The following is a 25,770-nucleotide window of genomic DNA, read 5'->3' as shown; positions in this document are numbered from 1 at the left end:
TTTCAATTTAGTTTTAATAAGTTTTTAACGTTGGTTTGCTATTTTATTTTTTTTAAAAATGCTTAGTTTTAGTCTCTGCACGAGGCATTGTAGTAAAGTGTCATTTCTTCAGTGTTGTCACATGAAAAGATATAATCAAATATTTACAAAAATCTGAGTGGTGTACTCACTTTTGTGAGATACTGTATCCTCCAGTTAACTTGATCTACAATCTTGACCACTCTGAGCTTCACCCACTAAACGGAGCTGCTGCTTAAATAACAGAAACGTAACGTGTGTGTGTTGTCAGTGTGTGATCTGTCTCGTGAACATCGTTGTGGTGACGGCCGCTGTGTGTCCAGAGACTGGCTGTGTGACGGAGACCACGACTGTCTGGACAAGAGCGACGAGCTCAACTGCTGTGAGTTACAATGAAGAGACTGTACATTTAAAATGTATTTTCTTTGTTTAGACCTGGACACAAAACAGAGAAGCTGTGTTCAACTGACTCAAAACAAATAACTGAGGTGATCGAGATCCTTTGAGAGAGATTTGTTTATTTTTGACTACTGTCAGCTCAGTTTCCAGGCTGAATGCGCCTCTCTCTTGTGTCATTCAGTTAAAGATTTGATAAAGATAACCTCACAATACAACTCAAAACGTTAAAGGGTAACAGGCGACTGAACATTTGAAACATTTTCTACTTATAAAAACCAAGCTCGAGTTCTGTTTACTTGTCTGTCTTCCTTAAATCTCTAGAAAATGAAGCTGTGACTTGAGTCAGAGTCTACCTCAATGCAACATGACAGAGTGTGAAAACACAGCTGAGTCACTGTGATGATTCATGCTGCTGAAATCTGTTTGTCCCTCATGATATTTAACATTTAAGCTCAACCGAATTGGCTGGTGTTTCGTTACATTTGATGGTAAATCTGTCTGTGTTTGTGCAGCCTGTAAGAGCCAGGGTCTGTTGGAGTGCAGGAACGGTCAGTGTATTCCTTCTGCGTTTCGCTGTGATGGAGAGGACGACTGTAAAGACGGCAGCGATGAAGAACACTGCAGCAGAGATCAGAGTGAGACGTCTGTCTGCCTAACACTTGTCTCAGATCGCCGTCTTCTTCTCTGATTCTTACATTTCTGTTTGTGTTTTCCAGATCAGGGTACGTGTGTTCCCGGTCAGCCCAGCTGTATCTCCACTTCCTGTCCGTCAGTGTGTGCGGGGGGCACCGCCGCCTGTGACCCCCGAAACAACAACAACAACAACTGCAGTGAGTTCTCACTCTGCAGCAAGAACCGGACACAGCACCGGTACATAAATGTAGAAGTATAAAGCAGCAGAAATGGAAATCCTCAAGTAATTGTACTTATGTACATGTACAGTATGCAGGTACTTTCCACCACGGATGTCTGGGTAAAGTGCATTTGTTTGTACAAGCTGATTGGTACATGTCTCCCTCCGGTGGTGACTCTGCGTCTCTGTGTCTCAGCTCGCTGTGAGCCCATCACCCTGGAGCTCTGTATGAACCTGCCCTACAACCTGACCAGCTTCCCCAACTACCTGGGTCATCATTCCCAGCGAGAGAGCGCCGTGTCCTGGGAGTCCTCTCTGTTCCCCGCCCTGGTCCAGACCGGCTGCTACCAGTACCTCATGTTCTACGCCTGCACACTGCTGGTACCAAAGTGCGACCCGGTCACCTTGCAGAGGGTCCCGCCCTGCAGGTCAGCAACTAGTTAGTCAGTTAGTTAGTTAGTTAGAAGGTACACCTGCACCTTGCTGGTGTGACCTGGTCACCCTGCAGGAGAGCAAGTTAGTTACTTAGTCCATCAAGTTGTCGCCCTGCAGGTCATGTTCCATTAGTTAGTACACTTACAAGTTAGTAAGTCAGTTAGTCTCTCAGTTTTTTTTTTCCGTTAATTAGCTAGAAAATTAGTCTCAGTCAGGTTGTTAGTCTGTCTGTTAAAGTGTTAGTAAGGTAGCCTGTCAGTTGTTAGTCAGTTGGGTGGTTATTTGGTCAGTCACTCTGTCACTTAGCTAACAGAAGTTGGTGTTTGTTAGTTATCGTGTCAATGAATGATTCAGTCTTACTTAGTTTTTTTTATTTAATTGATTACATAAATTGAAAACAATATGGGCTCAAGTACTGAGCCTTGACTTTGGGTTCTACCTGACAGATAATTTGCAAACCAATCTACTGAATGCTTAGACAGGTCAATGCTCAGTAGTCTATTTGGCAGAACGCAGTGATCAACTGTATCAAAAGCTTTTGAAAGATCTATGAACAGTGCAGCGCATATTTTCTTGTTATCCAGTGCCCCAACAATATAATTTATCACTTTCAATGCTGCAGATATGGTCCTGTGTTGTTTCCTAAAACCAGATTGAAAGGGGGATAAGATGTCATTTGAATTAAAAAATTCCTTTGGCTGCTCACCAACCAAGCGTTCAAGGAGCTTTTCTAGAACACACAGCTTGGAAAAGGCCTATAGTTGTTTAAAATGGAGGCATCGCCCCCTTTTAGTAGGGGTGTAACATGGGCTGACTGCCATACTTTGGGGATGTCATTTTCAATAAATGTTAAATTAAAGATATAAGATAGAGGCTCTGCAATGAAGTCAGCCGCTAACTTTAGAATCAATCATGAGGGGGTAGTTCACTACAACTAATGTTTCCAAAGGAGGCTTTCATGATTTTCCAGAAATTTTTGGGATATTTCTCAGTTGCCAAAAGTAGACCCAATCAGCATCAGTCTTTGATTTCCTGGCCCTTGACCAGGCAGCATCCCTTTACTTGAGAAGGCAGGAAATCTCACGAGAAAAACAGTGATTGTTTCGGCCTTTGACTCTAAATTTGCATACAGGAGCATGCTTCTCTATGATCCTAAGAAAACCATCATAAAAGTAGTTCCAGGCCAATTGTACTTCATCTATAAGAAAGATTTTGTTCCAATCAAAGTGAAACAGGTCATGTGAAAAGGCTTGTTCACAGAAATGCTTCATATCCCTTTTGAAAATAATCCGAGGCCTCCGTTTCGGGATTTTAGCATTCCTAACTGCTGCGATTGTACAATGATCACCACACCAATATCTGAGAACTTGTGTGGAGCATTAGTTAAAAACAAATCAAGTAAAGAGGACTTTTCAGGGCATTTGGGCAGATTTAAAACTATCTGAAATGGAGGACAGCCAATCCAGGTTAAAATCCCCGGCTAAAAGTACCTCTCCAAATTCCCTGCTCGATGCATGATGATTTAAAGAGCAAAGAGCCTCAGTACTTGCTGAGGGTGGTCTATGGCAACCTATGACCGTCATTGTTTGCCCCAATGCGAGCTCCATCTTCAAGGCTAAAAGCTCCAGCTGTTTACTAATGGATACCGAATACACAATGTTACAAAAAAAACTATTTTTTATATAAATGCTAATGCCACCAACCTTCCTGGGGCGGTCACAACGGTAGACATTGTCACCCTTAATTGCTATATTCTTATCTAAAATAGATTTACCAAGCCATGTTTCTGAGATTACAAGAATATCAGTATCTGTTGAGTGGGCCCAAGTTTGTTTAAAATCAAGTTTGGGGAGTAGACTTCGGGCATTAATATGAATAAAACCCTAGTCTAGCTCTAGTTTTGAAGTAGTTAATGACTAGGGGCCGTATTACAGAAACTTCCTATCCTAACTAGGGATGCACCGAAACGAGAATTCTTGGCCGAAGCCGAATATAATGAAAAAATTTGCCGAACATCGGACAAGTTTCTTTACTCAGTGTTTCCCACAGGATTTGGAGATACTATGGAGGGTGGGTCCATTTACTTTTAATGGACACATGTAATATGTTCTATACTTTCTGTGAATTTAATCCAATAATCTTATTTGCCTTCTGTATAGACACCTTATTTTCAAAACCTGACGTTGTTACATGTGTCCTGGTGCTAAATTCATCAAGTCCAACCCATTTTGATAAATAATGTTGTATGTGGTTCTCGTACGGCGTAACATAAAGACTTCACAGCCTCTCTTCAGGAGGTACTGCAACGCTTGTCTTTGTAAAGAGAGAAAATGAATGATAAAGTCTCTAACCTGCCTGTCGACTCGCACTGGTCCGTTTCAGTGGATTTACCATAAAGGCTTGAATACGGGTGCACTATTAATTTAGGTGCGGCTAGCTTAATCACCAGTGACAGAAACACTTAAAGCGGTTATTTTCTAAGAAGTCAGCCACAGATGGAGTGGACAGTTCAGCAGAACTGTGGCCTCAAACTGCGATTTATGCGGCTTTCTCAGACACTTTAAAATGCTTCCACACTGCCGACATGTCAACGTAATTGACTTTTTTTTGCTATTTTTGGCCGATTAATTTCAGTGGCCGGTGCATCCCTAATCCTAACTGCTTGGTAACCATGGTAATAAGGGTTGGGAATAAGGCAATTACAGATAAACAGTTCCTAAGTTAATTTTCCTTTCCTAACTACAGATAGGAAAAGGGTATTAGAGAAGCACTAACGTCTTAAAACCTTAAATAAACTCTCCTAACTTTAGGATAAGTGTTGAGCTGTCCTAACTTTTACTTTTCCACCAGGTAGTGTTTGTAACTCTTTTAATCCACATGGTCGCTCTTTTGTCACTTTTAATCAACAATATGTCAACAGGCGGAACTTATTAATGGATCTAACGACGTGTTTGATGACAAAACACTCGTTAGTAGAAAGGCTCATAATGTCTCATTATATAACATAATGTAAAGGCTTGATGTAACAAAAGTATCCTAATGCAAGTCTTTGATAGATCGTTAAAGACAAGAAACCATTTAAACATGATGATGTTAGCCTTTATTAATATTATTATTTTATTACCAAGAGGTGTCGGCTATCTTAGCCCACTCTCTATCTTTGATCTCCCGTGTTAAACGTTATGTCAATTTGGATTGATGACCAATGATAGATGTTGTTTCTGCGCCATTTTCAGGGTATGTTTCGTTAAAAGAAACGACCACAAAACAGCGATTAAAAGCCGTTTAGCTCGGCGAGATGAGAAAAGTGGCATCGGTTGCTAGGTAACAGACATCAAAGTTGATAAGGGGTTTGGACTGAGTATTTAGGATTTCCTAACCTGAGATAAGATAGGATTCCTAAAGTCAGGATTTGCTTCTGTAATACCAAATTTGGAAAAATCCTATCTTAGACTCTTCCTGTCTTAATTTAAGACTTAAGAACTTTCTCTAACACGGCCCCTGGACTTGTTATTGTTAAGGGTTTTAATCACTGTACCTCTCCCTCTCTTATTCTGGCCTTCTGTCTTTTGGTCCTGCAGGTCGCTGTGTCGTAATGCGAAGCGGAAGTGTGAGTCGGTTCTAGGCCTTGTGGGACTGCAGTGGCCCGAGGACTCAGACTGTAGTCAGTTTCCAGAGGAGGGAGGCAACACAACCTGCCTGCTGGCCGAGGAAGGAGTCGACGGTACCGACGGTTTCTCTCATTGTGTCTTTGTTTGTCCTGATGATGTTGAAGAATGTGGCTGTGCATCCTAATGTAAGAAAAAAAAAAATTTCTGTCAGCTTTCTGATGTTTTCCTTGTTGTTGTTGTTTTTGTTGCGTTGCCACAGAGTGCTCCCCCAGCCACTTCAAGTGCCGGTCGGGTCGCTGCGTCCTGGCGACCAAACGCTGTGACGAACACCTGGACTGTGACGACCACAGCGACGAGGACAACTGTGGTGAGTCCCCCAGAGCGCTGCAGCTGAAGCAGCAGTACCACCGTCACTGCTGTGAACATCTGACCTGTAGTTTTCTGTAGGAGCAGAGTCACATGATCTCAGGTTCATGATGTCACCACACTTTCTCTGCCAGGCTGTTCTGAGCGCGGTCTGTGGGAGTGTCCTGGCAGTAAGGTGTGTATTAAAGCCAGTATGATCTGTGACGGATTCCCAGACTGCCCCATGCTGGCGGACGAGGCCAACTGCAGTGAGTCTCCCTGTTTATATCATTGAGCTATTACTAACTCCCACAACACAGTCACTGACAGTAATTTATTTACTTATATTGATGTTAGTGTTAATATAATTATATTGCTGGTTGTATCAGTAGTTATACTCTTGAACCTTTCCTCAGCGGTGTGCAGGGACAACGAGCTGTCCTGTAACAACCATGAGTGTGTTCATCGGACTCTGTGGTGTGATGGAAAGAAACACTGTTCGGACAGCTCTGATGAATGGAACTGTGGTACGACACACACACACAAAACATAATAACAAAAAAGTCAGTAATGTTGTTTAAGTCATAACTGAAAATAACTGCATTTACTTGGTTTCACATTGACTCGAACACTGTCCTCCTGAGTATAAGCCCTGGGTTTGACCCATCCACCACCCCTTCCTACTTCCTTATAATACTTCACCTGATGTCCTCCTTTACTGCCGTTGTAAGGCCAACAATAGTCAATGTGGGTCATAAGAACTTGGCTCTAAAAACGACTTATATGGGTGTTTTTCTGGTGAAGACCGTGTGTAAATATTGTCACTGTTGTCACCCATAGATCTGTTACTGTGTGTTCAGACCAAACGCAAAATTAATCCTCTCCTTGCTTTCCTCACGAGAGTTTTGTAAATGTTCACACACAACACGAATAAACACAACCCCAGATTACTAAAGCTGTATGAAACGAAAGTAAACATTTTGCTGTCATTTAATTGCAATAAATGTATCAAAGTGATGATGAAATAACTACAACATGATGCAGATTTGTTAAACATATGAATTCATGCTTTGTCAGATCTGTCAGCAACAACAACTTTTAAAACTCATCAGGTAGTTCGACTTCCTCGCTTCCTTTTCTCCAAGCAATGTCCAGTTTTTTATATAAATATGAAGTAGTAGTCCCACTGACGCTAACAACAACTGCGGAAGTCGGAAACACGGTAATCCACTGCTGAGAAGTGCGGGAGAAGAAAAATCAACGATTTAATGCCATAAAAACTAAACAAGGAAAAAGCATCATTAAAGCAGTTAACTCCGCTCTCCTCCCTGCGGGTGTTTATTTGTCCAAAAGCTTCAGTCACTCAGCAGCTGTCTGTCAGCCAGATCCACTCCCTCCGCTCTGCCTGGTCCTCTCCAAACAACGCTCTGAAGCCGTCGGCAACACATCATGGGACTTTCTCGCTCGAGTGTAAAATTTTCAACTCGAGCTGGCATCGGCAGGGCGTGCTCAGCACCACCAAACAGGAAATCTTGTCTTTGCAATAACTTCATTTGTAATCGCGCCTTCACCAACACTTGCTTAGTGTTTGCTCTGCATGCACAGTTACTGTATTCATGCTTTATTGATGCTTGTATGTCGCTTTGGATAAAAGCGTCTGCTAAATGAGTAGATGTAAATGTCTATAATATTTATACGTGTGTATTGATCTATTCTCTCTGCAGTGTCTCTATCCGATCAATCGGGTTCTGTACTGACGGTGCTCAGGACGGCAGCAGAGTATCAGATCTGTGCAGACGAGTGGAACCACGATCTGAGCAAACTGACCTGCAGCCAGCTGGGACTAGGGTAAGGTTAGTAACACGCACACACAAACACACACACAACTATCTAAATACATGACAGATTAACCACAATTTGCATGTTTCTCTGCAGAGTTCCCTCCTCTGTTTCCATGGTACCTGACCAGCCTGGAGTCCCGGGCCGCCGCCGTTGGTTACATGTCCATCCTGAGTGGAACCTGAGGAACGGATCTGCTCTGCAGGCCCGACTGGAGAAGAGAAGGTAACGGAACCCAGTTAGACAACGTGAGAACCATTAGCCTCTTTAGTTTGGTTCTTTTCGGTCTGAAAGATGTCAATCAATCTCTGGTAGTGGACCAAACAACCAGGCTGAGACCACCTCATGAGGAGCATCTTGGTCCTGCTTCAAGCTACAAAACATAGAAATGTGGAAACAATCTCTGTCCACACCAGCGTTTTAGCTGCGAATCAGAATTGATCTCCATTCATACTAAAACGACTGAAAATCCTTAGAAGGCAACTATCCTCAAAGTCTAATTCTTGCCTGTGCAGACTCATGTTACCTTTGAAGTGCTCATTAAGTCTGAATGTGTCCGTTCCTTGATTATTTATATTCCTTTAGTCTGTAAGGGTCCACCGATCAAAAGAATCAAAACAGGTTTTCATAAAAATGTATACAAGTTGTGAATCCTTTCATGTGAAGTCCATTGCTCTCTGTCTGCTAACTTCTGCCACACTTCTGCCTTCAAAATGTCAAAACGTGTATTCGATATTATTGGATAATTTTTATACAAGTAATATTGTGTTTTGAAATAAATAAACTGTTTCATAGTAGCCTATTTCAGTTTTGTGCAAGAGGAATTAAAGGCCTGTCCCCACATAAAGGCTGGGTCAATTCAGGGATTTTAGCTAATAAAAGCTGGGCTATTAATCATTCTTGGGGTAGATATATATTTATATATATATATATAGAGAGAGGTTGTCATATATATATATAGAGGTTGTCATAACCTTTTTAGCCAGTATGAGATTCCTGCAGGCAACAAATCACGAGTGTTTTAATAAAGTTTTTCTGTCTGTCTGCAGTCATGCGTGTCATTCCAGGAGGAGAGTATCAGTGCTGTGTACGAGAGAAGGTAAACCTTTCTTCTCCTTTGCATTACAAAACTTTTAACTTTTAATTGCGCTTAAAATCATTTATCGATTAATCATTTGGTCTTTAGAAAATCAGATCAAAACAGATGCTCACAACATATTCTGAGAGCACAAAACAAGAAAATTTTTAGATTTTTTTACTGAAATAATTACTTCAACGATTCACTGATTATCAAAACTGTTACCTTTTAATTTCCTATTGATCCAATTATCAGTTAATAGACTCATCATTGATACTCGGAGAAACAAGTAAATGCCTGATAGTTGATACAGTTTGGCCAAAGTTAAATAACATTTCCATTGTATGTCAGTTTCTTCCCACAAGCCATCACTCTGATGAACAGCTGATTTCTGACTCAGTGTCAGGAAAAATTCCTGTGCAATAATTCCTGTTCCCATTACTGGCTACCACTTACCATTTATTTATTCATCATTCTCCATTTCAAAGCTGTTCATATTGTATAAACTGTATATCAAATTCACATCCAAGCCTGACATGTACATAATAATAACAATAATGGTAATAATAATTTACTCTGCTCATGGCACTATTTTCTGAATCTGTTTGTTTTGTGTATAGTGTGTATATATGTGTTCTCTATACTGTAGCCTGTGTTTGATTTTATTACTGTATTATTGTATGAGTAAGCACATTGTCAGCATTGTACAATCCACAGTCAAATTCCTCGTATGTGCACACATGCCTGGTAAATAAAGCTTCTACCTACAACAGTAGTGGTAGAAGCAGACAAAGACTCCTCTCGCTCTGTCTGTCTGCCAGAGTGTGGTCTGCGCCCTGCAGTGGGCATCTACCCCCATAGGAAGAAGAGAATTCTGGGAGGACGGGTGTCCCGGCGGGGTGCGTGGCCGTGGCAGTGCTCGCTGCAGAGCGGTCAGGGCGGTCATGTCTGCGGCTGCGTCCTCATCGCCCGGAGATGGGCTTTGACTGTCGCACACTGCTTCGAAGGGTGAGCATGGAGATAAAAAGGGAGGCAGTTAATGAACTAAACTCTGATTGTATTATCAAACACTGAGGATTCATGTGTGTGTGTGTGTGTGTGTGTGTGTGTGTGTGTTTCAGGAGAGAGAGTTCAGAGCTGTGGAAGGTGGTGTTAGGGCTGAACAACCTGGACCATCCAGGTGTGCACAGTCAGAGTCGCAAAGTGCGCTCCATCATCGTTCACCCGCGCTACAACCGGGCGGTGGTCGACTACGACATCAGTGTGGTGCAGCTGGAATCTGAGGTCAGAGACGGACATGCAGAGCATTGAATATAAATATTAATAGGAGAGTTTTGATAAGATATGTTGTGTTTTCAGATTGAGGAGACAAATTTCGTCAGGCCGGTGTGTCTACCTGAGCTTGGCCAGCTCCCTTCGCCTGATTCCTACTGTTACATCACAGGCTGGGGTCACATGGGCAACAGGAGTGAGTAGTTGTAGTAGGGAGATTATACGAAAGCACTGCAGGAAGTGTAAAAAGAAATGCTTCTAAACTCTGTTTGTGTGTCCAGTTCCCTTTAAGCTGCAGGAAGGGGAGGTTCGAATCATCTCGCTGTCTCAGTGTCAGTCTTACTTTGACATTAAGACCATCACTCCCAGGATGCTTTGCGCTGGTTACGATGCTGGGACCGTCGACTCCTGCATGGTAACATCTGCACTGACAGCTGGTCGGGTTAACATGAATGTGTAATGTATACCGAACAGAGAAAACTAAAATAATTGTTCTCAGACAAGTTAAATGTCAAGAAAATAAATTAGCAGTTATATTTTGTGATTATTTTGGTGACAATAAGTTGTTTTAATTTAAGGAACAAAACATTTTTGTCCCATGTCCATCAGTCCTCCAACTCTTGGTCAATGAATAGATATGTTGACATCTACTGGCTGGATATCCATGAAATGTGCTGCATATTCCTGCTCCTCAGAGGATATTTAGTCAAATAACTGATTCATTATTAAGTTAATAAAGTTTCCAGTTTTCACAGAGTAGAGCCCAAAGATTTCCACTATGAAATAGAGAAAACTGAATATTTGACATTGGAGAAACTTTAACAAGAAAATATTTGGTATTTCTCCTTGATAAAGCGTGACTAAAATGAATGATGGGAAATTTTATGTTTATCAACTTGTTGACTAATGTCAACAAGTGAAACATTGTGGGAAGTTGAGTCCTCAGTTAAATTACATTTATTAATTTAGCTGAACGCTTTTATCCATCTATACATGTCAGAGGTTGCACACCTCTGGAGCAAGTGTCAACAATGGTGGATGGGACACAGTGGGGAATTGAACCTGGGTCTCTCACACCAAAGGCATGTGTCTTATCCATTGCGCCATCACCACCTAAATCATCAGGGAGAAACGTCTGTTTTAGGTTTATCCAGTTAATGTAATACCTGATAAATCCATACACTTGATACAATGATGCAATAACTATAAAAAATACAATAATCTAAAATAAGTCTTGTTCACTGATTTGCCTACAGTGGTCTGATACAGTCAAAAATGTTGAAGCCAGGGATACCAGAGTATCAGTTGAACTGCAAAATACTGACATTTGCGAATTATTGTCTCACCCACACTTCTGATCTAGTACATCTCTTTACATTTGTACCTCCACTACTGGTAAGGATATAAAAATCAAAATCATCAGTATGTTGTTTGCTCTGTCCAACACTTAACTATTATAACTATTATTGGACACTGCAGCCTGGGGGACACACTAATTAAATCAAGTCAAAATGCTGATAGAGGGGTCCCACAAGGAACATATGTGGGTCCCCTGCCATTTCCTCAGTACAGAGACATTTATTTTCCAACTCAGCGCTAAAATATCAGTTTTTACGCTGATGAAACAATCCTGTATATCACTGGTTTCATCATAGACCACCAGTCCTTCTCCAGCCTAAAGTCATCAGCAGTGAGAGCAGCTTGTACTACATAATCCATGTCGAATACTCTTGCGCACTCTATGAAAAAATTATTAATCCAGATAGATACGCAGATTATTTGAATATGAAAAATCAATAATAATAATAATTGTTAGACATTTCAAGCTTTTTTAAAAAATGAAGTCACAGAAAGTTTTTAGCTTGATCTTCATGGAGTTTTGAGACACAAAAACAACTTTAATCTCGATTATTACTGATTTCTGAATCAACATATTGGACCAGTTGTTCTGTAATCACAGTCTGTGTGTGTGTGTGTGTGTGTGTGTATACAGGGTGACAGCGGCGGTCCGTTGGTGTGTGAGGAGGACGGAGGTCACTGGACCTTGTTTGGCCTGACATCTTGGGGCAGCGTGTGCTTCAGTAAAGTGCTCGGACCCGGAGTGTACAGCAACGTGACACATTTCACCCCCTGGATCCAACAGCAGATCTACATCCACACATACCTGAGCGACTGACACACACACTCAACACTTCCTGTCTTCAGCATTCCAGGAGGAAGTAATGTCATTGTCAATCACACACACAAACACACACACACACACACACACACACACACACCTTCAGTTCCTCTACCTGTGCCTATATCAATACTGATAGCCTTCAGATGCTAACTGCTGTTTTAGCAGTGGTATAAACTCATATTGCAGATGCTAACTAGGTAGCTAGTAGAGCTGTTGTTGTCAACTACTAGACTTTGCATTCATAATCAATTAACATTCACTTAACACTCTTATTTTTTTATTGCTCTACATAGAATATGAATAAGAATATGAATCTAAAAAACTTTGTTTTCAAAGTTCAATCACTACTGAATATTCAAATTTAAATACCAATGTGTTTGTAGCATCTAAAAACCATTGAATTAAGCTCTTTATGATTCTGTATTCAAAATCAATTAGTCATTTCTTTATCAGAAAATTATGTTGAAAATTAAGTTGCTGAAATTTTATTCAGGCAAAACTTAAAAATTACTTTCTGAAAATGTTAAGTGAAAAAATTAATTCACAAAAGTTTACAAAGTAAAATGATTCAAGGCCACAGACTAAATTTTATGTAAACCTTATACATTACAGATTCAGTAGTGTCAGTCTTGTAGTAAATTCTAATTATTATGGACTTTCTTTGCTTCTGATTTGACTTGTTACTTTGCTTATAGTAACTCAGAGGAAGAACTATCCAGCCAGAGAATTAAAGTCTCTAATGTTCTTCACCATAACCGTAAGATTTTCATTATTATATTCAGGGCTTCAGTTTATTGTTGCATTAATGCAAAGTCAACTTAGCCCATCGCTGGGTTTTTGTGTGAATGTGTTTGAAACACTGGTGATGGCGCAGTGGATAAGACAAATGCCTTTGGTGAAGGAGACCTGGGTTCGCTTCCCACTGTTGCACCCACCAATGTGCTCAAGACACTTAACCCCTAGTAGCTCCAGAAGTGTGCGATCTCTGATGAATATATTAATTGTAAGTCGCTTTGGATAAGTTGCTTTTAGTTATCGCTTTGGATAACTAATTAATTAATAACACACACAAACAAACATAAACATTTCTAAAACATCATCCGTTCGTCTGAGTATTAAAACTTCAATGATCATAAACACAATGTAACACACAATGTTCAGGCGTTGAGCACTGAATTTCTAAAAGCTGCTAGCTAAAACAAAAGTTGAGCACTCAACTTCCCACAATGCTTCACTCTATAGTGCCTGTACTTAAACTTAGCATTAAAAAACAACAACCTTGTTACCTGTAAAATGTTGTACTGTACGTGTGTGTGTGTGTGTGTGTGTGTGTAAAACAGAGAGAGACGATATTTTTTTTGCTTCTAACATACTGGCAACTTATTTGAGCAACAATTTTCAGTGAACTTTATTCACACAGCGGTTTGATTTTCATTTCATTTCTAATGTGAAACAACACAAAAGACAGAAAGCTAAAATATTAAAACTTGTTTCAAGCATAACTGTAGCATATAATGTAGATAACTGATTAGTGTTGATTCATGATGTTAGCATCGTCATTAACCGTGAGATATGTTAGATTTAGTTTTTAATTTACAAACCAAATGTGTCTGATTGTATTTTTTAAATAAATGGTTTTAGCTTCCTAGCTAGTACTTAAGTTAGCTAGCAGACTCGTTAACAAAAACAATTTTCTGCCACATCAGCCCCATGCTATAGAAGCACAAATGTAGTATATTGCCTTTATAGATAATTCATTAACGTGTTTTAATAACATTAGCAAATGTTAGCAGTAAGCTACATTAGCTTTCGCTGTGTATTTATGAACCATATCCAATTGTGTAGTTTTAACAGTAACAGTTTTAACTAGCTAATCACTGAAGTAAACTAGCGGGCTCAGCTAACCTTTCAAATCAGTGTAGTGAGGCATAAATAAAGTGCATCAGCTAACAGCTAGAGTTGGCTAAAGTTGAGAAAGAGTCAGTTGCGACTCAAACTCTGCATAATCACTTTTGGCTTCTCTCAACTTCATTTGTAAACACGAAGAGCGCAGATTCTTTTCTGTTCTTCTTCTTTGTAAATTACTGATATACAGGTGCATCTCCAAAAATTTGAATATCGTCCAACCTTGATGATTACAGCTTATAGTTTGTGGAAATCAAAACTCCATTTTCTCAATATGTATTGTATGTATGAATTGTATTTTATAATAAAGAATTCATAATACAGAAATGGCGACTTGAAAAGAACATTAATGAGCTAATTAACTCAAAAAACTTGCAAAAGGTTCCTGAGCCTTTAATCCTTCAGTCTGGTTCTGGTGCTCACAATAAACTTTTTCAGAATATTCAAATTTTTGGAGACGCATCTTTATATAATCAACAGTTATAATAGTCTTTGCACACAAATTACTTTCTTTTTAAATAACTTAGTAATACTTTTTCATGACACCTGCCAAAGGAGCTCTTGACTTTAGTTTGAATTGGAAAAATCTGTACATTTTAATATGTAATTTAATTCAAGTGGGGGGAGCCAGAATCTCTTATTTGGGATATTAAATACTTATGTCACGATTAAAATGACAACAAAAGTGTTGACAAACAAATTGCCCGGTGTCCCCTCCATGTTAATGTCTGATGTCCAGAACATTCCAAGTGGTTGTTGTTGTTGTTGTTGTTGTTTAGTGTGTTTGGTTTTTTAAGAGTATTTTTCTACAGCTTTTTGTATGTCATGCTTATTACACAGGGCTGTGTGTGTGTGTTGTGGGAGAACATACAGTCATGGTACACATGTGTATATACACACATATGTTAGTATGTGATTTGGCTTGTGTGCGTGTTTCTGATGTCACTTCCTGATTTAGCTGTTACAACTTTGTTATCATGATGATGATGATGATGATGGTGAGTGTTTAATTATGTGGATTTAAATGCTTTATGAACAGACTGTTGCCTCTAATGATTTGTGTATAAGCCGTATTGACTATTTGGTTTGTATCACCTTGTATCCCACCAATAAAACTATACACACACACTCTATCACGTGTGTTTGTGTGTGACTCACAGCCTGTATGCGGACCTGTCACTGTGCATTCAGTCTGTTTCCACTTCCTCTAGTCTTGAAATAATGATGAATGATGGAGATATTTAGCCCATTTTTAAACAGTGTACCTAATGTTTTTATTAGACTGGTTTCAGACTGTGGAATCATACGGTCATAATGTCATCTGTTATATTACTGACTGCCTGCTTTAATCTGTGTCAAAAAGATTGTTGGAACATGTAAAAGAGAGAAAGAAGATGTTTAAAGATACACTAATAAAACAAAAGTAGCTTTGAGAAGTAAGAAAAATCTCATTAACGTTCGTAATAACACAGAATAACAAAAAATCCAGCATCACAACACAGTTTGCTCAACAGCAGGCTATATCAAGCGGTTCAAGTCAAGTTAAAAAAAGTTGTATCGTTTATTTATTACAAGTTTTAATGGCCTCATCTCCCATAAACCCACAGTCTGTCGAGCAAATACGAGGTATGAATGGACAGAACAACAGAGGTTACAGCTGAAAAGCTGACTTTACTTCACTTTCTCGCTCTTAGCTCATCACACATGGACACTTGGTCTAGAGCACCTCTTTTGCGTTGTTTATTGACATGTAGGGCTCTCATGTAGGGCGCTCCAGAACGGAGTATGTGGGACAGAGTAAAAAAGTGTTCAGGGTGACAGTGACTACATGAGTAGTGTCACTGAGTTCTGTCACTGAGAGGAAGAAGAGACATTGGGCTGTGATACACACACACAGTGCCTGTTAGTAGATGCATTCACTGTTGGTTTGGCTTTGAACATGAGATTTGATGTCACCAGACTTAATTTCAAGGTTCTACAAAAAGGCTCCTTTAATTTTAAGCTGTCAATTATCTCAGCAGCTCTATGAGGTGTGTTAACCAGCTGTTCCAGTGTGCGTGGAACAGTGCGGTGAGTGCTACACATGTACGCACACACTGACACACACCTGCTATTATCTAAATGATAATAAGATGTGTTAGTGTCTGCAAGCGACCGTGAACGCAACTCTGCACTCTGCACTCTGTGCGTGTGTGTTACAGCCTGGTATTAATGCAGCCGACAGCGTGATAGTGGCCTGTGTAATGCCAGGCTTTACTGTGTGTGTGTGTGTGTGTGTGTGTGTGTGTGTGTGTGTGATGTCGCCTGAGACGTCTGTCATTTTGCAGAGTGACAAACACAACAGAGTCAAAACCAGCTGTTATTAACACACAGCAGACTCTCTCTCTCTTTGTGTCTCTTGTTGCTGGTTGATGACTAAGTTGTCAGTCGTCTTTTCCTCTTTGTTCCAGTCACACCGCTCTTTATCAACCAAAGGTAAGAGTGTGTCCACAAATACTTTATTAATCTTTATAAACTGGTGTGTATCTGATTTTGTGACATTGTAAGTATGTGAAGCATTCAGCTGATTGTAAGAAAGGTTATGCTTTTGCTTTTTTGTGTGTGTATAACAGATTAATAATCAATTCAGTCGGGCTTTAGTGTCATGGGAAACATTTTTACATTGGCAAGTGTGAAGTAATACCATGTACACAAACAGAAGAAGTGATCAGTGTTTGATTTGTAATTAATGTACCACTTTATTTTACCGCTCAGTAATTTGTTAATCATTTCCTGTGAAGTTTCCTGGAAAGACGTGCAATTTTCCACTACTTATAGGAAAAATACAAATACCCTCAAAAGACCAGCTCTATTAAAATCCAAAAATATATTCCTTTAATTTTTATGTATTATTGGAAACTTTATTCTCAATATTGGTTGCTTTTTTTCGCACAAATTTCACCCAATGTTTTATTACGGGTCTGTAATAATAATTACTAGGGACTTTTCTGCAAAAAAACTTGATTAGTTTCCAGGGAAAACGGATGTAGTGTTCAGTTGGTCCATGTCTGATCAAGTAACTCCAGTGAATTGCAAGCATAATAGTCTTTTAATCAATGCATAGCAGCTCAGCTAAACATGTAAATCTAAAATTTGAGAAAAGCTTTATTTTGTGGGTGATTTTCTCATAATTTCTAAGATGTGTTGTGGACACCATGTCTGGCTTTATAGTAAAGAACACACAATCAGGCAGATTCAGCAGGTAAGTTTCAACTGCTTTATGTTTAACAGACAGAAAGAGTAAATGGGGGAGGGGGCTATGGGTCGAAGTCTGGGGCTCGAGCTGGCTGGCGGGGGTTACTGGGTGAGACAGGCTGGGATCCCAGGTTAGAGAGGCAGGCTGGTAGCAGTTCAGGTCTGGAGGAGTAGTCAGATATGACTTAATGATCCAGAGGACTGGATCTCAGGCCTCTCCTAATGTAGTAGGCTTGAACAATGATCAGCAACAGGTGTATAATGGGAGCGGGTGGAGATTGGTGCCCAACCCAGAGATCAGTCAAGCCCCAGGACACTGTAGGAAAGAGTGAGAGAGAAGGAAGGCAAGAGGAAAAAGAGGGAGGTCAAAGTATACAACTATTTATTTTTAGCTTAATGATCTTAAATTAATTAATGGACATTATTATATGACTGACCCATAAAATAAAGCATAACCTTGTAAATTATGGTATATACAAAATGACATAAAACTATGACTATGAGTTTCTTAGTGCTACATTTTTCACACCAATTTACATTTCTTGATTAATTACGCTACAGTCACTAATCCCAGTAATTTGTCTGTTTCAGATGATGGACGAAGAAGCCACGAAGCGGTACTGTCGGATGAGTGATGATGGACAGAAGCAGGATCAAGCTGAGGTACCAGCTCTTCATATCACTTGTTCGTGTCCCATAAAAAAAAAAACAGCCTTTTTTGATAAAACTCTAAATAAAACATCCTGCGATCTAGATGTAAACCAAAATATAAACCTGCCCACCATCTGAACTCCAACCACTGGACTGTAAAGTGTAGCATAGTGACACATGGTTTAGTGCAGAGAGTAGGACCAGTAAGATTACAGAATTTGTTAATCTTTTCGTTATGTTTTTATGTTTTTTTTTTGTGTATGTGGCATCAACTACACTATATAATAAATGCAGTCCCCCTCTAACCATGGCCTCAGTGCTAAAAACTGCCATTTAATTAACACCTCTGTGACAAAAACTGAACATGACAGTCATTCTGTCATAAAAGTCGCCTTTATGGCAGAGCAGTTGCATTGGATTGAATACCAGTACCTAATCTCACACACACACCTTGACCTTGGTGAAAGCAGATACTAGTAATTGTTAGATGAATGTTAAAACACTGACTGAATCTTTACAGTTTGATCTGAACAGAGACATGTAAAAGAGCTGCTGGATTAAAACAACCAAACTATCAGCTGACATAAAAATCGACAAACTGCTTTTTTGTTCATACAGGAGTGGAGTAAAAGATGGAAAGTTTGTTCTGAGGGTGGTGATAGAGGCAAGGTCACAGGGTTATTAAAATCAAGTAGTATACTGCTGGACTGCTGAGAAGATTTTCCATTACATGTGTGTGTAAGCGTGATTGTCTGGTTTAATGATTAATGTGATGAAACAAAAACTATAAAAGAATGAAAAATGAATGGATACAAACAGAGGAAGAACATATGGAGAAGTGTGATACAAGCAGGGGGAGAATGTGCAAACAAAGGTGTGTGTGTGAAGCATAGGTTAAAGTTGACATGCATGTTTAATTTTCACTTCAGACAAGTTGTACGGCACCTTATTCACTGTCTATGTCTCTCTCTCTCTCTCTCTCTTTCTCTCTCTCCACACACACACCTGTGGTGAAGCGAGGGAAAGGTCAGGACGAGAGAGAGATCACCGTCCTGCCGCGGAGGAAGACAGATGAACTGGACGACAATGTGAGTGGTCAACAACACACACAAACACAACTGTTCCAAAAATTTGTTCTCAGTCTTGCTGTTCCTACATTTGTTCTCAGTGTTGATCCTAAAATTGTTCTCCGTCTTGTTGTTAAAAAAAATGGTTCTAGTGTTTCTGTTCCTAAATTTGTCAGTGTTCATGTTCCTAAATCTGATCTCTGTCTTGCTGTTCCTACATTTGTTCTCGTAGTGGCTGTTCCTGAAGTTGTCCTCAGTGCTGCTGTTCCTAAAGTTCTTCTAGTGTTTCTGTTCCTAAAGTTGTCCTCAGTGCTGCTGTTCCTAAAGTTGTCCTCAGTGCTGCTGTTCCTAAAGTTGTCCTCAGTGTTTCTGTTCCTAAAGTTCTTCTTGTAGTGGCTGTTCCTAAAGTTGTCCTCAGTGCTGCTGTTCCTAAAGTTGTCCTCAGTGTTTCTGTTCCTAAAGTTCTTCTTGTAGTGGCTGTTCCTGAAGTTGTCCTTAGTGTTGCTGTTCCTAAAGTTGCTTTAGGACAGTTGAGAAAAATGTCCTGTGTGTATATATGTGTATATGTGTGTGTACATGTCTCTGTGTGTATATGTGTGTGTACATGTCTCTGTGTGTATATGTGTGTGTACATGTCTCTGTGTGTATATGTGTGTGTCCATGTCTCTGTGTGTATATGTGTGTGTCCATGTCTCTGTGTGTATATGTGTGTGTCCATGTCTCTGTGTGTATATGTGTGTGTTCATGTCTCTGTGTGTATATGTGTGTGTACATGTCTCTGTGTGTATATGTGTGTGTCCATGTCTCTGTGTGTATATGTGTGTGTACATGTCTCTGTGTGTATATGTGTGTGTACATGTCTCTGTGTGTATATGTGTGTGTACATGTCTCTGTGTGTATATGTGTGTGTACATGTCATGTGTGTGCCTCTCTCTGTATATACATACAGTACCTGTGTAATGTGTTTGTTTAGACGAAGATGACAGCATCGGGCTCGACCTCTTGTTGTTCGTCTTGTATCAGTCTGAAGGACCGATGTCCTCGACCACAGGGACTCATCAACCTGCTTATCACTAAAGGTAACAAACAGTGTGTTTTTTGGTGTGTTTGTATTTAAAAGAGTCCTCACATGTGTTTTCTCATTAATGGTATCCGTGGGCTCCAGTGAAAAACGTCTCCATCATGAGAGAACGTGCGCTATAGGAGAGTTCATGGTGTTAAAATCTAAAGTGCTCCTCTTTTGGAAATCACAACCTTTAAACCAATCTGAAGATATGTCTGTCTCTCTGTTTTATTTACTCTTATTGTTTTGCTAATGTCATATGTTCCTGTCAGTATGCTGAGAGAAATGTGAAAGTATTTTGCACAAATCAAAAAGCGTAATACTGTGGTACTTGCTATTATAAGTTACAAATTTCATGCATAAATCAGTAAAATCACAATGAAAACAAGCTGTGGATCTTTCATAAGGGTCGTAATACAGCCGCCTCTGAAATCAATCTAAATCTATCCCTGAATTATGAATATGACAGCATTTGGATTACTATTTTCTAATACTAGGATTATTATTTCCCATTGTTGATGATATTTTTAATGAGTAACAAACGCACCCCTCCCAAAAACAACAAAAACAAATAACACTGGAACACTGAAGCTATATAGACGGTGTATGGAAATGGATTCAGCTGCTATTAATTTGTGTGTGTGTCTGTGTGTGTTTGTGCGCGCAGTGTGTCTGTTTGCTCTGCTGTTCGGAGTTGTCTGGGCCATCACAGGAAGTGAGTGTTTACCTGGAGGAAACCTGTTTGGCATCGTCATCCTCTTCATCTGCTCCGTGCTGGGAGGGAAGCTGGTGGGAATGATTCAGCTGCCCACACTGCCCCCCTTCCCCCCACTACTTGGTACGACCCAACATCTAAAACCAATCTAATCTCATCTAATCTAATGTAATCTACCATGAAGTCTGTCTAGAAATTTTTCTTTCTCTTATTGGGGGATTCTGTGGCATGAAAAATCCTGATCCAGGTTTCTGATGATTCTGAGTCGAGTTCACTGGTGTGTCATCAAGTCAAGTTATGTAGTAGTTGGTCATCAAAATAAATAAATAATGTAAAAGATATAATGATGATGATGAAGATATAACTAGAGGGAGGGTCTGACTTCAGTGCTGCAGGGTTGTATTTTGTGACTCTTGACACCACAGACCAAAACATGTTCACTCTCCATCAGCTGTGCAAAAAAGAAGTGGAGTTCAGACACACCTGCAGGCAGATGATCAGAAACCTGGATACCTTCTGAATCATGTAAACAGGGAGATGAATAACCAGGTTTCTCATGTTCCCTGTATGCGTAATATGATCAAAGCCAGGATACTAATGTGCATTTAAACGCACTCATTGTAAAGGCCCTGTACTGTTTGAGTGATCAGTTCCCGTGTGTGTCTGCAGGTATGCTGCTGGCAGGGCTGGTGCTGCGTAACGTTCCCTACATAACGGACGCTGTCTTCATCAACACTCACTGGTCTGCAGCTCTGAGGAACGTCGCCCTGTCCATCATCCTTACCAGAGCCGGACTGGGCCTCGACCCCTCAGTGAGCGCACACACTGTACATACTTACTGACTCTTTCAGGTACAGTTGTTTAAATATTTGTGTGTGTGTGCACACGCAGGCGCTGAGTCGCCTTAAGGCGGTGTGCGTGCGTGTTGCGGTCGGTCCCTGCATGGTGGAGGCCTCCGTCGTTGCTGTGGTTTCTCACTTCCTGTTGGGTCTGCCATGGGTCTGGGGCTTCATACTGGGGTAACACACACACACACAAATCATTATATCATTATAAATATAAGGAAACTACAGCTGTCTGTATCTGTAAGACTAAAATGCCACTGTGTGTGTGTGTGTGTGTGTGTGTGTGTAGTTTTGTCCTGGCCGCAGTGTCTCCTGCAGTTGTGGTTCCTTCGATGTTGCTCCTGCAGAGAGAAGGATACGGCGTAGAGAAGGTAAACAAACCCTCACCTGCTGCTCTAACAACAGTCTGAGCACAGGTGATTCTGTAGTTTGCCACCAGGGGGAGCAGGTGGGCAGCCAAAGACATGAACCAGTCTGTGTAAATGTTACACATTATCTGTGTGGGCCTATCCTAGAAAACACTAGAACCACCTACAAAACTCACAGAACCATCTCACTGACCACTGACCTATATGACCTCTAAAACCTCATATACTTCTGATTGAACATCTAACTATACATCACCACTAGAACTCCGTATAAGACCCCGAGAACATATTTGATGACAACAATCTAACAATGAACATCTAGAACCTCTTTAGTGGAACCTTATAAAGAATACCTACAACCCTTTAAATGACCCTAAGTAGACTTCTAAAACCTCCTTGGTGACAACTGGACCCTCCTAATTCACTCCTAGGCCCCCCGAAAGACCCCTAAAACCTTCTTAATGACCACTGGAACTAGGACCTCCTAGAAGACCACCCAACCCTCCTCTGTGATTACAAAATCCTGCTAAAGGAGCTGTAGGAGCCATTTATGTTTATTGATGACATGATATTTAATTTTGTTTGGATGTTTTTATATTAGTATTTTGGACACTGGGTGGCAGTGATTAGATGCACATGGTTGTATATTGGGGGCATAGGTGACAGGAAGTGGTAGAAACAGGAGGAGGTGGAGCGGGTTGGCTGTTAATCGGAAGGTCGGCCGTTCAATCCCGGCTCCCCCAGGCTGTATGTCAAAGTGGCCTTGGGCAAGATACTGAACCCCAAATTGCCCCTGGAATGAATGTGTGTGAATGTTAGTTTCTGTTTGAGCACTTAGGCTCAGTGTATGAATGTGAATGCAGATTTAGTGTAAAAGCGCTTTGAGTGGTCGAAAAGACTAGAAAGGCGATACAAGTACATAGCATTTACATTTACACAGTTCTCACCAGACCATAGACCACCGATTAGAGACCACAGATCAGCTTACATGCAAAACACTCCCATGGAGGGCAAAAAAGTCGTTATTTACGCTGCCTGCCAACCAATAAGCAAGTGATACACTGTTACTTTGAGTTGCTGGAAATGCTGGATGGTTGTTGTGATTTCGGATGCACTAATCGAGGAGGAGACAAGCCTGGGCTGTGTTAGGTGAGGGATTCCCCACGTAAACATACCGCAGTCGAGTGGCGGCAGGGACCTGGCAGTTTTTAACTGTAGAAATGTGGCAGTGGATGCTGTAATGATATAGTTATATGGATCAGGTATGCCCAACATTTGCAGCTTGTGTTCATATCTTTCTTTTTCTTAAGTTGAAAGGTGATACAAATAAAATTTGACTGTTTTTGCGGCGTCTCTACGGGGGAGTCGCGGTGTGAGCCGCTATGTTGGTCTGCTGTTTTGCCCTCCAAGTCACCGGGCATGTCACGTGGCTGAAAACTATGAATAGGGGACATCTAATAATGTTCTGTGTTGTTGTCCAGGGAATCCCCACCCTGCTGATGGCTGCAGGGAGTTTTGATGATATTCTGGCCATAACAGGGTTTTCTACCTGTCTGGGAATCGCCTTCTCCACAGGTGAGAGCTGAGGAGAATACGCTCTACTGTAATTTATTCTGTTATATTTCCTTCCTTTTCATTCCTATCTATCCTGTTCTATGTGCTGTTTGTCCTGCAGGTTCTACGTGGATGAACATCCTAAAGGGTCTGCTGGAGGTGGTGGGAGGGGTCATAGCCGGGCTGATCCTGGGGCTGTTCTTGTCCTGTTTCCCCAGCAAAGACCAGGTGAGAGTGAGGTTTGGTTTTGTGTTATGCTATTTTAAATTTAAACTTTAAATGTAATTGAATTAAATCATTTAATGTACTCTCTGTCTGCCTGCCCGTCCCTCTGTCTGTCTCTGTCGGCCTCTCTGCAGGAGGACCTGGTTTTGAGGAGGACTCTCTTACTGTTGGGTCTGTCCATATTTTCGGTCTTCTTCAGTCATGTTGTCGGTTTTGCCGGAGCCGGTGGTCTCTGTACGCTGGTGCTGGCCTTTTTGGCTGCTCTGGGCTGGAAGACCAACAAGGTAACACACATCAGAATCCTTTTAATCTGGATTCAACACCTGGATTCAGCCCTGTTTACACAATGTCAGCATGTCTTTTACCACTGAACCTATCTGAGCTTAGTCAGTGTTCGTTTTTACATCCAGGTCCCGGTGGCAGCCATGGTGGGTCGGTCATGGGATGTGTTTCAGCCGCTCCTGTTTGGTCTGATTGGAGCAGAGATTACCATAGCAACCCTCAGCCCCAGCACTGTGGGTAAGAACGATGCTAAAAAAACAAACAAAATCATTTCTGATATTGTTAACCTGCACCTGCAGGAGCTTCCCCAGACTCTGTTGAAAGTCCAACACGTTTTGATATTTCAATAATTTCCCTAATGTTGGTGTGCTTCATTAAATATATTTTTTCCACTGCGTTGGTCTGTTTGTCTATGTGTGTTCAGGTCTGGGTCTGGCCTGTATCAGTATTGGTCTGGTGATCCGCCTGCTCGTCACCTACCTGCTGGTTCATTTTGGAGGATTCAACCTGAAGGAGAAGCTCTTCATCGCTGTGGCCTGGCTGCCTAAAGCCACAGTACAGGTCTGTGTGTGCATGTGAATATCCTGTGAATCTCCTAAAGACTCAAGGGTCATGTTCATGCTTATGTGCATTCACTTGAATTAAGTGTTTAAGTGTTTTAAAAGTGTCCGATGTTTGTGTATTCATGTGTGATAGGCTGCCATTGGCTCCAAGGCATTGGACATGGCGAGGGAGGAGGGGGACCAGACCTTGATAAAATTTGGCTTGGACGTGCTAACGTTAGCGGTGTTAGCTATCCTGGTCACAGCCCCCATTGGAGCACTGGGTATTGGACTAGCGGGACCTCGCCTCCTGGCCCGGCAGGCCAAAGGTCAGTGCTCACACAGTCATGTTTTGCTGTTCCTAAAAAAGTCACCCTCAATGAGTTCCTTTCTTTTCTTGAACCCAGAAGTATAGTTTCCTCTTCATCCTCTCATCAACCTTGTAAACACTGATGCTCGCTTTAACCTTTTACATGAGATGTGCGTTATGAATGTATAGGACGGTCTGGCTCTGGTTCTTAGGGCCTTCATCGACACAATGCATTTCCTAGTCCTTAATCCCAATCATTTCCCTGCTATATCTTGACCTTATCAAAAACCTAATCCTAACTTTAGCCTTAAAACCAGGTGTTTACTCTCAAACATTCTTTTGATTTAGTGAGGACTGGACAAAATGTCCTCACAATGCAGAATGTCCTCACTACGATGGTTTACGACAGATAGATAGATAGATAGATAGATAGATAGATATTTTTACTGACACTTTTAATCCTAATTTCAGCAGATGAGACAGAAGATGGAGGCACTAATCCAAGCAACAATGGGATTGCTCAAGAAAAAGACAACGTGACACTTGAGAGCAAGTTATGAGGCTTCTGACTGGACAGACAAAAGAAAGTAATACTGTAAATTATACACTTTAAGTAAACCTTGTGTAGTTGCAGATATGCAGATAACTGTAACATAACTTTTATATCTGTTTCTTAAATGCATTGACATGCTAATGCTAATGTTTTACTGTTTGTACTTTTATGTCTGTATGGATTTTAATGTTTTATCCATGTTTTTGTGTTGTCTGCTTGTGATTATAAGTGTATGTTTTTTTTAATGTCGTCTTAGCTTATTATTATTATTATTATTATTATTAATTTTTTTTTTTTTTTACAGGTAGTGTTATTAGGAAAGACATGAGAGGTCCATATTTGTTAAAAATGTCAGGTAATTCTGGATAGTTTAGCTCTAAGTTGGATATATAAGAGCTTTCCCAGTCATTATAACAAATTAGAT

At 40.6% G+C, this 25,770-nt stretch overlaps 2 protein-coding genes across 2 annotated transcripts in view; both read left to right on the top strand.

Moving 5' to 3' along the window:
* The window catches only part of corin (corin, serine peptidase), a 30,887-nt gene extending 18,467 nt beyond the window's left edge, over positions 1–12,420 (top strand). The window contains exons 9-24 of the mRNA XM_046064431.1: positions 290–400; positions 930–1,052; positions 1,134–1,247; positions 1,467–1,698; positions 5,287–5,429; positions 5,576–5,683; positions 5,817–5,930; positions 6,078–6,188; positions 7,386–7,509; positions 7,597–7,725; positions 8,550–8,599; positions 9,400–9,586; positions 9,700–9,862; positions 9,938–10,046; positions 10,132–10,265; positions 11,844–12,420. Of these exons, the coding sequence (XP_045920387.1) occupies positions 290–400; positions 930–1,052; positions 1,134–1,247; positions 1,467–1,698; positions 5,287–5,429; positions 5,576–5,683; positions 5,817–5,930; positions 6,078–6,188; positions 7,386–7,509; positions 7,597–7,725; positions 8,550–8,599; positions 9,400–9,586; positions 9,700–9,862; positions 9,938–10,046; positions 10,132–10,265; positions 11,844–12,026 (2,135 nt within the window). The 3' untranslated portion in view covers positions 12,027–12,420. The remainder of the gene's footprint in view (positions 1–289; positions 401–929; positions 1,053–1,133; positions 1,248–1,466; positions 1,699–5,286; positions 5,430–5,575; positions 5,684–5,816; positions 5,931–6,077; positions 6,189–7,385; positions 7,510–7,596; positions 7,726–8,549; positions 8,600–9,399; positions 9,587–9,699; positions 9,863–9,937; positions 10,047–10,131; positions 10,266–11,843) is intronic.
* A 7,448-nt stretch (positions 12,421–19,868) lies between these two features.
* Positions 19,869–25,553, top strand: LOC123980212 (sodium/hydrogen exchanger 9B2-like). The gene is made up of 12 exons (XM_046064488.1): positions 19,869–19,968; positions 20,620–20,790; positions 21,337–21,479; positions 21,559–21,686; positions 21,802–21,883; positions 23,362–23,455; positions 23,556–23,662; positions 23,794–23,943; positions 24,070–24,178; positions 24,366–24,502; positions 24,638–24,812; positions 25,265–25,553. The coding sequence occupies exons 1-12, from the start codon at positions 19,869–19,871 to the stop codon at positions 25,351–25,353; spliced, it is 1,485 nt and encodes a 494-aa protein (XP_045920444.1). The 3' UTR covers positions 25,354–25,553.
* The last annotated feature ends 217 nt before the right edge of the window (positions 25,554–25,770 follow it).

This window comes from Micropterus dolomieu, linkage group LG12 (assembly GCF_021292245.1).
Source record: "Micropterus dolomieu isolate WLL.071019.BEF.003 ecotype Adirondacks linkage group LG12, ASM2129224v1, whole genome shotgun sequence".
Classification (NCBI taxonomy): Eukaryota; Metazoa; Chordata; class Actinopteri; order Centrarchiformes; family Centrarchidae; genus Micropterus; species Micropterus dolomieu.
The sequence above is the reverse complement of the archived record's forward strand: the minus strand, read 5'-3'. Positions and strand labels throughout refer to the sequence as shown.

What these genes read in the sequence shown, in the direction of transcription:
- LOC123980212 (XM_046064488.1), top strand. Translation starts at nt 19,869, where the DNA reads ATGACAGCATCGGGCTCGACCTCTTGTTGTTCGTCTTGTATCAGTCTG. An exon ending in GACTGGGCCTCGACCCCTCA is followed by an intron (nt 21,480 to 21,558) that starts GTGAGCGCACAC and finishes GTGCACACGCAG; the next exon opens with GCGCTGAGTCGCCTTAAGGC. An exon ending in AAGGATACGGCGTAGAGAAG is followed by an intron (nt 21,884 to 23,361) that starts GTAAACAAACCC and finishes GTTGTTGTCCAG; the next exon opens with GGAATCCCCACCCTGCTGAT.